Raw genomic sequence first — 14,206 nt, 5'->3', positions numbered from 1 at the left:
AAGAGGAAATCTAACAAAACCATGACAGAAAAATGAATGAGGAGAGAAAATGAGATATGTGAGAACCTCTTCTTATTCTTCATTTCTCATAGTTGTTGCCTTTTTACTCTCCGTTGTCAACCTGGAAGGCCAAGTGAACTTAACAAAATATGTATTCTACATTTTCCCCTCTTTTATTACTTGAAATTTGTACTATTTGTGTATTTTAGTTTGACAATTTTCTATATTTATGCAGTATTGTATATGTGCTTAAATATACAAATTCAGATGATATTATAATACAGATTGGTACTAATGAACATAATCCATTAAAAAGTTCCATTTCTCTTAATTTTTTTTCTACCCAGGTTAAAACAAGTCAGTTTAGAATAATAAAGCAAACCAAATTATTATTACTAAGTTGAAAAATAAGATTCACAAATGGGTTTCATGTTGATATTTTCTCATTAAAAATAGATGATTTTGTGGTTTTATACTGATAGTTATTAGGATTTTTACATTGGAAAAATACTTAGAAATCATTTCTCTTAATGCATCAGAGTAATGTACAATGTTGAGGCAAAGAAAAAACATTGAAATATTCAGAAGTACTGAGAATTTTGCTAGTCATTTAACTTTGCTTTAATAATAGTATTATTCTTAAGTTAATAGCTTTTTGTAGCAGTATCAAAAACTCACTTTGTCAATTAATAATTTGATTATTTACTTTTGATTGGAAGGTTATAAGTTAAGTAGTTTTCCTTTTCTTCCTAAAAATTGATTTTGGCATTTTTAGTAAAAATGCTATTTTTTTTCTCTTTAAAAATAAAAACAACTTAAAATTATTTTTTCTAGATAGGATGTATTTTGAGTCTAAACTATAATGTTGAATTTGTAGTGCTATATAAATGAAGATTCTAAGGCTTTAACTACATGATTTAAAAAAGGTTATAGAAATTATTAAATTAATTCTATGTTTAGAGAGTTCAGTTCAGCAAGTGTCTGAGTAACTATTACATTGAAAGCGTAAAATGACCACGACATAATTCCTGCTTTTGAACAGGTATAAGGCTTCTGTCCTAAAGTAGCATTTATAGTTCAGGAGCGGGAATAGACATATGTTACATTGAATATTGTAAGCGTCCATACAGAAATAGAAATAAATGGATAGGGAAGAAAGGGTGTTGAATTGAGAGGGATGTCTCATTCAACTCAAAGTTCTTTATTGTGATGGTGATTATTTAATTTGGAACCTGAAAGTTTAGGCTTAATTTCTGTTGGTTTAGGGAGAAAGTAGGGTTGATAAGGATGTGAAACATTGGAAATTCCCACAGACTAATCGGTATGATCACTTAGGAGAACATTTGACAATTCTAGCAAACCTAAAAATATGTATACTGTTAGACACAGAAACTCCACTCTTAACGTATCTAGTGTACCTAATATAATCCTAACTAAAGTGTTCCAAATGTACAAAGTGTTCCTATTTTTCTTTAGGGCTATTTGTTTCAAGCAGAGGAAATAACAAGAGGAAAGGTATTGGAAAAGGAAATTGTAGAGCTTGTCACGGGAATGGCAAATAGTCTAATTGGTAGGTGCCAAGGATACCTATAGGGCAGGACTGTCTTCTGGCTGCCTGAATCTATATGGGTGTGGCCTGGGAGATTTCTCCATTTCTAACGAGTCTTCCACATAATCTTGCACATCAAATCCAAGGGCCACTGGTGTAAGACAGTGCAACCCCAAGTGTGATACTCGATTATTTTAGGTGGCACTGGAACAAATATTTTAATACTAGGATAAATATTTTAATACTTATGTATTTATTTATATTCATATTAGAAAAATATAATCAGAATATCAAAATGTGATTTCCTATTTATTATTGATTTTAGAAGGCTATTTAAGTTTGAAATGATGGAAAGAGAAATCTTAATGATAATAGAGATGGGATGCACAACAAAAATAAAGGTATACAAATGTCCAAGTCTGTACTTGGCAGATATGTTGATTTTATTAATTTCAAGCATACAGAGATACAGAGAATAACATAACAATACCCATGTGCTACCACTGAGCTTAAAAAAAAAATTTACATGTATAATTTGGAATGTGTTACCCATCCCCAATCTTATTCATGGCCTTTCTTCACAGTAGTAACAGCTATCCTAAATTTTACATACTTGTACCTTATATAACCATAAACAGCATAACTTATTTGAGATATTATGAAACTTTTCATTAATGATATCCAATATAATAAAAGGCTAATATGTAAATTGACCGAATGGCGGAATGGCTGGTTGCTATGACATGCACTGACTACCAGAGGGCAGACGCTCAACGTAGGAGCTGCCCCCTGGTAGTCAGTGCACTCCCACAGGGGGAGCGCCGCTCAGCCAGAAGCCAGGCTCATGGCTGGCGAGTGCAGCAGCAGTGGCGGGGGCCTCTCCTACCTCCATGGCAGTGCTAAAGATGTCTGCCTGCCGGCTTAGGCCTGCTCCCTGTGGGGAATGGCCTAAGCCATCAGTCAGACATCCCTCGACGGCTCCCAGACTGGGAGAGGGAGCAGGCCAGGCTGAGTGATCCCCTGGGTACATGAATTTTGTGCACCGGGCCTCTAGTATTTATATAAAAATGTATATACCTTATTGCAACTAGTGTTTTCATGTAATAGTGACCTAGAGGTTATCTATTTCTATACATGTTGGTCTAGCTTATTCATTTAACCTGCTGAATAGTGAGTAGTACATTCTATAATACTAGGGTATACTACTTTTAACTTAAACTTTCTTTCATTGTTGGTTATTCAGCTGATTTTATTTTCTAATGACAAATCCTATGTAATAAAAGGCTAATACGCAAATCGACTGAATGGCAGAATGACTGGTTGCTATGATGCGCACTGACCACCAGGGGGGCAGATCCTCAATGAAGGAGCTGCCCCCTGGTGATCAGTGCGCTCCCACAGGGGGAACACCGCTCAGCAGAAGCCCTGAGAAGGGCTCACGGCTGGCAAGCGCAGCAGCGGTGGTGGGATTGAGCCTCTCCCGCCTCCAAGGCAGCGCGAAGGATGTCCTACTGACGCCTTAGGTTAATACTATCTCCACTTTTCATTTCCTTAAGCTGTCAGTCAGACATTGCCTGAGTGCTCCCAGACTGTGAGAGGACCCCCCCTACCCCGAGTACACAAATTTTCGTGCACTGGGCCTCTAGTAATGTATATAAGAATACTTAAAATGACCCCAAGTTCTTATCTAAATGGAATCACCCACTCAGCCCCATGACCTCTCTGACCTCACCCCTTAGCACTCTTTCCCTAGCTTACTCAAGACCAATCACATAATTTCCTTCTGGAAAACCCTGGTTGCCTTCTGTTTCAAGGATTTTGTTTGTTTCCTGGACCTGCAGTCTCTTCCTGCAATTATTCCCCTGATTCTCTCTCCTTTTCTTCTTTCAGGTCTTTACTCAAGTGTCACTTTCTTAGGCCTTCCCCTCCACCCTTATTGCACTTGTTATTACCCCCTCCCCTCCGTTTTATTTTTCTCTTTAGGGTGTTTATTTAAGTGCATGCATGCACACACACATATATATTCTGCTATATCATATATAAACACATTATGCTTATTTAACTTATCACCTGTCTACTCCACTGAAATGTAATCTTGACAAGGGCAGGGATACTTGTTGGTTTTGTTTATTATTGTGTCTCCAGTGATTAGAGCTGCCTGTCACATTGTAGGAGTTCAATAAATACTTGTTGAATGATGGAGTGGATTAAAGAGACTTTGTTATAAATTTGTCTTATTTATAAATTACCATGGAGTTCAGTGATTGAATTATAGCAGATCTAGTATATTTTCATCTATTTCTGTTATTGTAATTTCCTTAAATTGCCAGGACTTTATAATAGTGCATTTACTTTATACATAACTCAATATCTGTTTGGGACAAAAAAATTATCTTTATAAATATAATAAATGCTTGTATTTTTTAAAAAGTGAAATTATAATAAGCAGCTTATGCTGAAAAATAGGAGTCCCTTGCTATCTTAGTCCTCACTCCACAGAGTACCTCCTCAGAGGTAGTCTTTTTTTAACTCTTCTAGCTATTTGTTTATTTAAGAGGTTTTCACCTCTACATTCCTAAGTAATGTGTTTATTCTGCCATTTTTTTTGTTAATCCATTTTAGACATTACCTATTAGTTTCTTGTTAATAGTACTTGAGGATTTAGCTATTCTCATATCCCTTAACCCATTTCTCTTTCTCTCAGCTGTATACCTTCCACAGATTTTGGTTAAATCACTATTCAGTGTTCACATTTTTATGCTTCCATAATATTGTTTGCTAATCACATGATGTGCAATGATTACAGTTCTTTTTTTCTCGTGCCTTCATTTTCTTGGAGTTAATACTATCCCCACTTTTCATTTCCTTAGTTTGCTTTGTAACCTATTGAAAAATTTTATGAATGTTGACTCATATCTGTTAAATATCTAGCAGCAAATTTTTCATAAATACAAATGTAAGAAAGTCTATTTTTTCCCCTTCTTTTCTGGAGATTTCCTCTCTGTTTTCTGTCCCCTCTAGCCTTAACTGCTCTCTAGACCTGATGTAGAGTTGTTCATTTGGAACTTCTTAATGCTACTTTGCTGACTTGGATCCCCTGTCTTCTAAATCTCTCTTTAGTTTATTTTCTTGTTTTGCTGAGGCATAGATTCTAGTACCTTCCCAAATGAAGGGTGCCTAGACAGTAAAGTTTTGAATTCTTGCATGTCTGACTATCTTTATTCTATCTATAAATTTATTGATAATTTGATTTGGTAGAGAATTCTAGACTAAAAATAATTCCCATCCATGAACTTTGGAGACATTGCTCTACTCCCCACTAACATCCAGTGTTGCTGTTGAGAAGTTTGATATCATTCTGAATTCTTTTCCTCTAAAGTAAACTTTTTCTCTCTCTAAAAGTTACTGTGTTTGATTCCCAGCACTACCACTCCATTGCTGTGTACCCTTAGCCACATTGCTTAACTTCTCTGAGCATTAGTTTTCTCATGAAATGAAAATAATAATGGCTACCTCTCTCTGTAGCATCATTATGAAGATTAAACAGTTCACCAAGGTGAATGATTAAACAATTCACTAGGCAAATAATTTATAGTAGGTATGATATAAAGTATTAGCTATTGTTACTTGTAGCTAGTTTTTGACACTTCATTATGTGTCTTGGTTTACATTCTTTTTCATCAATTGCCCTGTTTCCTTCCATCCTGGGAAATTTTTTTGAGAAAAAACAACAATAACACAAACCCACATTATTTCCTCTCTTTTGTTTTCTTCATTCTTTCTTTCTGGAACTCTTATTATACAATTGTTGGACCTTTTGAATTGTTCCTCTAATTTTCCTTTTCCTTCTATTTTCCATGTCTTTATCATTTTTATACTGGGATATTTCCTCTACTTTATTTTCTAAGTCCTCTATTGTTCTTAAATTTCAATTATGATATTTAAGTTTCTAGGAGTTATTTTATTTTTCTATTATTCCTTCTTCATAACATTCTCTCTCTTTTTTTTCGTTATATGAATGTAGTTTTCTTTTCTCCTCAAGGAAATTAATTAGGGTAATTTTGAAGTTTTCTTGTCTTTCTTTTGCTGTGTATGATTTATTACAAACTCTTTGTTTTGTTTTATTTTTTGTTTTTTGCTTTAATCTTCCAGCTTTCCACTGGCTGCTTTCCCCCAAATGACTGGTGATCTTCAATGTCTGTTTATATTTGAGTAAGGGACTAAAAAGCTGAGTGGAGGTTCTGTGTGTTTGAGCATGGCTTTTTCGCTGGTGACCTTCATCCTAGGGTAATTGGGTGATAAACCTGCCTTTTTATTGGGTGACTCCCTTCCCCCATATGTTGGTAAGTGGTTATCTTTTCTCTAGAGTCGTTTTATTTTTTTTCAGAGAAGAGTTCTGCCATCTGCCTGTAGAATATATGTTGCCTACAGTGCTCCAGGAGCAGGAAGTGAAGGATGCCAAGGCCCTACAGTTCAGTATTTTAGACTGTCACTAAATTCCTCAGCTTCTGTAGTCATCACTGTGCCTGGTGTACTAGAGTTTATGGCTTTATTTGTTTTTTCCAAAGAATAAATCTTTATTTTCCTATGTGTGGGGTGGCTGGTGGGGGGCTAAAGAGGGATAGTTGTTACAAGAAAGGACCTGGGAATCGAGTCTATATGCAGGCTTTCAATCACTTTCCCTGTCAGTTTTGTGTCTCACCCTGTTTTTGTGCCTTTATATATTATTCCTCTCCAAGTTCTGCAAGGTGAACTTGCTCACCTTTCATAGATATTCTTCCAACACATACCTCTCCCAGCCCCTGAACTTAGATTGTATCTTCTCTGCTCTGCTGAATGTAAGGGGCCTGATGTTGATAGTTTTTGTCTTATCTCACACTTCCTTTTCTTCTTTACCTTCTTACTTGTTCCCAGCCTAATGGTTGTTATCAAATAAAACACTCCTGTGATAAACTTACTACCTAGTAATGCTGCTATTTAAGGCCAGAAAACCTCAAATGAAAATGTGAGTATCAGGAAACTAATCACTTGATTATAGAATGAATATCAACACAAGAAAAAAATATTTGCCCATGGCCAGTTGTTCTCTAACTACAAAACAAAATTTATAATACAGCCTTTGAATTCCAGACACCCAATCTGGAATTCTTCAATCCAAAGCTAACATTTGTTGAATCCTTGCCATATGTTACCAACTGTGCTAACTAAGCACAATATATACATTTTCTCATTTAATCTACACAAACCTTCTGAGGTAAGTAGGTATCTCCATTTTACAGATGAGTAATCTTACACTTACAAAGGTTCAGTAACTTTCAGAAAGGTCACAACTAATAAATGGTCGTGCTGAGATTCATACCTCAGACATTCAACTTGAGAACAAGTGCTTATAAGCACTATTCTGTACCGTCTCCCATTTATACATCAATCCATGGTCTAGACAGTTGGCTCTCTAATCTTTATTTCAGGTAACGGTGAACCAATTATTTTCCTTGGGAATCTTTTCCATTTTGGACAGAACCTTATCATTAAAGAAGCTTCCCCACATTCAGCTGGAATCAGTCTGCACATAGCGTTTACCCCTTTGTCTCACTGAGTAAAAGAATAAGTTTGCTTCCTCTTCTAGGGCAAACAGTCCCATTTTCTCCAATGGTGCACAATTTCCCATACCCATGACTATTTTGCTAAAATGTATTTTTCAAAACACTTTAGTGTTTTACGTTTATTATGTTCATGATTATGTCTCCCCTCCTTCTAATCTGTATTTTCTAGGTGAAATCTGGGAGATATATTTTTTTATAAGGATCTTTTTTTACCTTTGGGATTTAATGATAGGAACTCTGATTTCTTTTAAAATCTTCAGGCACTTCCAATTTAGTTGGGAAGACATGAAATGGATAATAAAATGACTGAATAAGAGTATACTTAATGCCAGAAGACTAATATGATAACAATGCCAGTGATAATAGCCAACACGTAGGATGCCAAGCAAATCTTCTAATTATTTTACAAATATTACTGATTTAATCCTCACAACAACACTGTGAAATAGATGTTATAATACTGACATTTTACAATAAGAAAAATGAGACAGTTTGGTTAAGTAACTTGTCCAAGATGACACAACTCATAAGTATCAGCTAGGGTTCTACTGAGACTGTCCAAGACTCATGGTCCATGTTCGTAATCCTTACCTGATACTAGTCAGCTCTGTGAGGCTTGCAGAAAGGAGTATTCACTGTGGATCGAGATACTTACAGGACTTGGGCTGAACCTAAGGACTGATAGTTTCTTTATCAGAAAAATGTATTGGAGATGGCTAGAGGACAGAAGCATCTTGAGCAGAATCATTAGGGTAGAATGTTATGGGATGTTTATGGTAGATGTTTAATGTTCAAGGGATTTGAGGAATTGGAGAAAGGAAAATTACTTTGATATTCCAAATATATATTATCGTAGTTTCAAAAACACAATAGACAGGCTCAGTTAAGGTAAAGATTGACCTTTGTCAGGGAAGATACCGGCCTAGGATAGGACATGACTACCCACCATAAGCTGCCTGTAGTTAAAAAAGTTTTAATTTCAGCCCATCCTTTGTGGTTGCAAGGCTGCCATGCAGGCCTTCCATGATCTAGTCAGGTTAGCATGTGACCCATTTTCGTCCACACAGTGGTTATAATAGAACCAGACCACTTAACCTTAAATTCTGGCTCTGTCATTTACTAACTGTGTGAACATAACAAGTCACTTAACCCCTCAATATTTTAGTTCCCTTATCTGTAAAACATGGATGATAATAAAGGCTAATAGTGAAGTGGTTGAAACTTAGTAGATAATATTTTTTTTAAATTAAATCTTTATTGTTCAGATTATTACATTTGTTCCCTTTTTCCCCCCCATAACTCCCCTCCTCCCCGTTCCCGCCCCACCTCTGCCCTCACTCCCCACCCACTGTCCTCATCCATAGATGCACGATTTTTGTCCAGTCTCTTCCCGCATCTCCCACACCCCTTTCCCCCCCAAGAATAGTCAGTCCATTCCCTTTCTATGTCCTTGATTCTATTATAATCACCAGTTCATTCTGTTCATCAGATTATTTATTCACTTGATTCTTAGATTCACTTGTTGATAGATGCATATTTGTTGTTCATAATTGTATCTTTACCTTTCTCTTCTTCTTTCTCTTCTTAAAGGATACCTTTCAGCATTTCATATAATCCTGGTTTGGTGGTGATGAACTCCTTTAGCTTTTCCTTATCTGTGAAGCTCTTTATCTGACCTTCAATTCTGAATGATAGCTTTTCTGGATAAAGTAATCTTGGTTGTAGGTTCTTGGTATTCATCACTTTGAATATTTCTTGCCACTCCCTTCTGGCCTGCAAAGTTTCTGTTGAGAAATCAGCTGACAGTCGTATGGGTATTCCCTTGTAGGTAACTGAGTTTCTTTCTCTTGCTGCTTTTAAGATTCTCTCTTTATCTTTTGCTCTTGGCATTTTAATTATGATGTGTCTTGGTGTGGTCCTCTTTGGATTCCTTTTGTTTGGGGTTCTCTGCGCTTCCTGGACTTGTAAGTCTATTTCTTTCACCAGGTAGGGGAAGTTTTCTGTCATTATTTCTTCAAATAGATTTTCAATATCTTGGTCTCTCTCTTCTTCTGGCACCCCTATAATTCTGATGTTGGTACGCTTGAAGCTGTCCCAGAGGCTCCTTACACTATCTTCGTATTTTTGGATTCTTTTTTCATTTTGCTTTTCCGGTTGGATGTTTTTGCTTCTTCGCATTTCAAATCTTTGACTTGATTCTTGCGCTCCTCTGGTCTGCTGTTGGGGGAGTCTGTATAACATTCTTTATTTCAGTCAGTGTATGCTTAATTTCTAGTTGGTTCTTTATCACAACATCGAGGGTCTCATTAGATTTCTTGAGGATCTCACTACATTTATTGGCAGTTTTTAGAAAATTATTGAAAGACCTTAAAAGTGTGGTTTTGAGATCTATATCTTCCATTTCTGACATTTGCGTCCTGTTTCTTTGTCTCCCCATTTTTTATGTTTTCTTGGTGCACCCCCTAGTGGTCTTTGTGCGCAGTCTTGTTGTAGTTAAGCCTTGATTGTTGTAGGTAATACTAGGGGGGATTTGAGCTCCAGGCCAAGTGGCTGTGAGAATCAGCTGTGTCTGCAGTGAGAGAACTTCTGTCCTCAGGGAGGTGCTAATCTAGCCTTTGCCTGAGGCTATCTGGCAAATGGCTCTGTGCAGGGCTTGGGCGGGGCGTGTCCCAGGGGATCAACAGGGTGGGCGGAGCGAGCAGTTATGGCTGCTCTCAGTCCCGTCTCCAGGGGCTCTGCCTCTCAGAGTCCCAGCAACCGCTGCAAACCTCGGAGAGAAAGCTGCCTTCGAGTTCCGACCGAAGCCAGACAGTCCCGCTTCTCCTGTTTGAGTCTGGGTCCCTAGAGACTCGCCCGGATCTGGAGCTCAGAGTCTGAGACTCCCTCCCGATTGAAACAGACAACCTCACCCTCAGCCGCCAGCCTGCTCCGCATGCACTCCGCACTTTAGTATTTGACTTCAGCACTGCGCCTCCTTTGAGTCTCGGTATGCTATTCTCTTTCCTCCTAGTTGTAGAACTTCCACTCAGCCAGCCTTCCTGTGGTTCTGGTGATGTCCTGTTCCATCTTTTAGTTGTATTTTTGAAGTGGTTGTTCGAGGCAGCAAACTCCGGCGTTAACCTATGCCGCCATCTTGGTTTCTCAGTAGATAATATATATATTTTTTAAAATATATTTTATTGATTTTTTTACAGAGAGGAAGGGAGAGAGATAGAGAGTTAGAAACATCGATGAGAGAGAAACATCAATCAGCTGCCTCTAGCACATCTCCTACTGGGGATGTGCCCGCAACCCAGGTACATGCCCTTGACCGGAACCGAACCCGGGACCCTTCAGTCCGCAGGCCGACGCTCTATCCACCGAGCCAAACCGGTTTTGGCGATAATATTTTTAAGAGAGAAGATAGAATATATAGAGAAGATAAAGGATCAATAATTGATTAATATTTACATGCAGGAAGTGAAGTCAGTGAAGGAGATAAAGAAGAAATAGTCCAGGAAATAGGAGAAACAGGAAAGCAAAATATTACAGAAATCAAGGGAAGTATTTTAAGAAAGAAATGCTCAGAAGTGTTGATTGCTATAGAAATATCAAGAGAATAGTAACTAATAAAAGGCCTTTTTATTTGAGAACTAGAAGAGAATTTTCAGAACAGTGAGGGTTAAAAGTTGGGTTCGAGCGATTTAAGATTGAATAGTAAGGAGATAGTGTGGAGTTAACATCACGTACACATTTAACTTCAACTCAACTACACAAACTCGTAATAAAACGTTATTTTTCCGTGTACTCTTTATTATATACTGTACATTTCTATATGCTGTACTATTCATTTATACACGGTCCTGAACAGAGCTCTATATACAAAATTATGCATAACAACCTTTTTACACAATTTGAAGGTGTATGGAAGCTAATTTTGACTGTATTGATTTTGACTATTTGATTTTCATATTATGGGCTGACTTTAGAATTAAACCCTACATTAAGTGTAGCTCCACTGTGGTGAATACAGACCACATAGGTATAGACTGCTCTGTCTTGGGTATAGTTTTACATGTGTGCTGGCAGAGACTAGTGGAAAGGTTTCAGCCTGGGGACAAGTGGTCATCTCCTGGTCTATTTCTGTTCTTACAACTACTGGCATTATGATGGAAGAAATTGCTTAACTTCTGTCCTTTAGCTTTCTCCTCTGTAATTCTGAAACCTGTCAAGTTAGTACATAGGGAAAATGTGATAAAATATTTGACCTTCTGAAAAGAAATCTATGATTTGCCTTTTAGATAATAAAGCTGTTTCCTGTATCTTTGGCTATGTTATTAAAATGTATTTCATATTAACTCTCTCATTGAAATAGTTTTAATTGAATGTTGTTCTGTATGCCAGGGTTACATATTTATTTTAGCCATGTTTCAAGAGAATCTATAAATGTAACATATAAGAATTTGACTAACCTTTGATTTAATATTGGCATGTGATAGAATTTGGTTTTTATCCCAGAAATTATCCTTTAAGAACAAATTATGTTAAATTGATCATGATAAATGATGTACAAGGTGGGGCAAAAGCAGGCTTACAGTTGTGAGTACACAAAACAGAGTTTACTCTTGTATTATTATTTACTAATTATTGTATTATTTTCCATATGAGCAACTATAAGCCTACTTTTGCACCACCCTGTATAAGTACTCTTGGTATTATTTCCAGCATTCTCTGTGACTCACATAAACTTTTTAAAATCTTCCTTATAGTTCCAGGTTACCTATAGAAAAATTGGTTTTTATTAAAACATCATTCAAACTTCTAAATTTATTCTTTAAATGAAAATTGTTTATATTTTTTTAATAGAACTTGTTTAACAGAAAGATTTAAAATAGTTTAGAATGTGTTGCTGGCTTGTCAACGAATACCAAATGGATAGAGTTGCCATTGTCCAGTTACTGCTTTTTTCACTTCAGAATTATCTAGTGTAACTCTAGAAGGTAAAATGTAAAGTGTGGATTACCACTATGTAGAAGATTACTATTTTTTATGTTGACTAGATTTTTGCAGAAATATTTTTTTAAATATAGTGGTCTTTAGAAGGACCAAACTTAATTTTTTAAAATAAGTTTTTTATTTTTAATTTTGGTCATCTTAACAATGTTCTGAGATAAGGAGCTTGGATACCTGTTTTATAGATGATACTCAGGTAGAGTGATTTGTTGAAATCACATCAAGGTAAGTTGTAGAACTGAGATTAGAATGAACCTTCTGACTTAGGTTAATGCTTCTTTTTCTGGTATCAAGCAATCTTTCACAATATTGACTATAGTCCATGAATCCATTGTGTGTCATTGTCTACTGCTACTAAAAGGAGATAAATATTAACCCTTTAGAGTGAGCCTTCCAACTAATGTGACCAGAAGACTTACTTTGGTGGGGGTAGGGAGATGGTACTTCATTTTTGAAGGCGAATCCCAATGGAGAAGCAGTTATTTAGCTATAATTAAACAATATAAAGTTGTCTTTTAGCCAGAACATTAAAGCATTGGCACTGAATAAATATAAATGAGAAAAGCTAATGAGAGATTTGGGGCTAAAACATCAGATTTTGTCATGGGGTGCTACTGTGCACTACTGTTGGATAAATAATTCTTCTGTACTTTCTGTTACAGATGCTGAAAATTTCTTCTAAAGAGAAATATCCCTTATTTACTTTTGTAAATGGTCATTCCAGAGACTATGATTTTACATCTCCTACAACCAATAAGGAAGACATTTTCTCAGAGGATGAAAATAAAAGATTAAAAAGATTTAGCACAGAAGAGTTTGTCTTGCTTTAAAAGATAAGAAGAACTCTTTGAAGGGGGAAAATGAAGAGAAACAAGTATACAAGAAACTGGTTTATTTTCACAAATATCTTAATTTTATATGTTCTTTCAAAAAAGAACAGTTGGAAATATACAAGTTTTAAAGATATTTTTTTGAGAGAGAAATGATTTATGAGCCTTGGTTTCTAATAAATAACAAGTGACTCTGGTTGCATCACTATTATGCGGAGACCTTCTAATTATGCCACCTTAACTTCCAAGCCTTCCAATTTTTGAATTCTTCCACCTGAGGCCACCAGTTTCCTGAAGGTTTTGTGATATAGGCCCCCACATTGGGATTCCAAATAGTTTCAAAAGCTTCAGTTCATACTAATGACCAGAAGAACAAGAGAATGCATCTCCTGATATTAATGCAACCATATTGGATGTATATTGCTACATGAAATAGCAATTGTTAGCTGTTATTATATGCATACAATTATATAAGCAGAATTGTGAGTTTAGGTAATATTTAGCAATATGATTTTATAATGGCTTCTCGTTTTTCTTGCTGTTGAGCTTTCTTTGAGGAGTAATATAAAGTATTGGTTTTTCCCACAAACTTAAAGGTTATGTTACTCACAATAATGGCACCTAGTCAGATCAGATAAAGGCAATTTTAAGACAGAAATAGTATTTGTTTCTTACCTCAAAAATTAAATTTTATGGGGAACTCTATTTACTGTGTAGCTTTGAAATCTAAAGATAAGTACCAAGAAAGATATCAACAGATGCTCCTCTATGTGATTTTTGTTATTTGTATAAATCAGTGTAGTGGTGTTTAGAAGCTGAGGCCATCTAGAAGTTTAATCTGCCTTAAGTGTGTTATGTGTTATTTAAAGGCCAATTTGTGATATAAAAGTACAAGAGTTATTATTGAGCCAGGATTATAAATAACTACTTTAATAAAGATGTGATAACATAAAATGCCTTTGTTTTGGTTTTAATGGGATTCTTTTAATCCTTTTATTTGAAAAATCATTGTCTCTACTAATGAATTCTCTTCACAATAAGGCAAATAATATTGTTGCTCAGAAAGCAAAATATTAACTTATTTTATGGAGCTTCCATATTTCATTGTGGAAAGGTGACTTATCTGTGGAAATTGTGCATCATTCAAAGTCATTGATTTCTCCCATCAGAAAGCCTATTTGTTAGGTTTGGAGTTGCATGCAAAATGGAAACAGAGGGTGGGCAGATGGCTT

General features: G+C 36.0%; 1 protein-coding gene across 3 annotated transcripts in view; it reads left to right on the top strand.

Moving 5' to 3' along the window:
• The window catches only part of ATG4C (autophagy related 4C cysteine peptidase), an 82,516-nt gene extending 68,588 nt beyond the window's left edge, over nucleotides 1-13,928 (top strand). For all 3 annotated transcript variants that reach the window (XM_059689312.1, XM_059689311.1, XM_059689313.1), the window contains exon 11: nucleotides 12,807-13,928. In XM_059689312.1, coding sequence (XP_059545295.1) covers nucleotides 12,807-12,974 — 168 coding nt within the window. In that variant the 3' untranslated portion in view covers nucleotides 12,975-13,928. The remainder of the gene's footprint in view (nucleotides 1-12,806) is intronic.
• Nucleotides 13,929-14,206: the final 278 nt, after the last annotated feature.

Source organism: Myotis daubentonii, chromosome 3 (assembly GCF_963259705.1).
Source record: "Myotis daubentonii chromosome 3, mMyoDau2.1, whole genome shotgun sequence".
NCBI lineage: Eukaryota > Metazoa > Chordata > Mammalia > Chiroptera > Vespertilionidae > Myotis > Myotis daubentonii.
The sequence above is the reverse complement of the archived record's forward strand: the minus strand, read 5'-3'. Positions and strand labels throughout refer to the sequence as shown.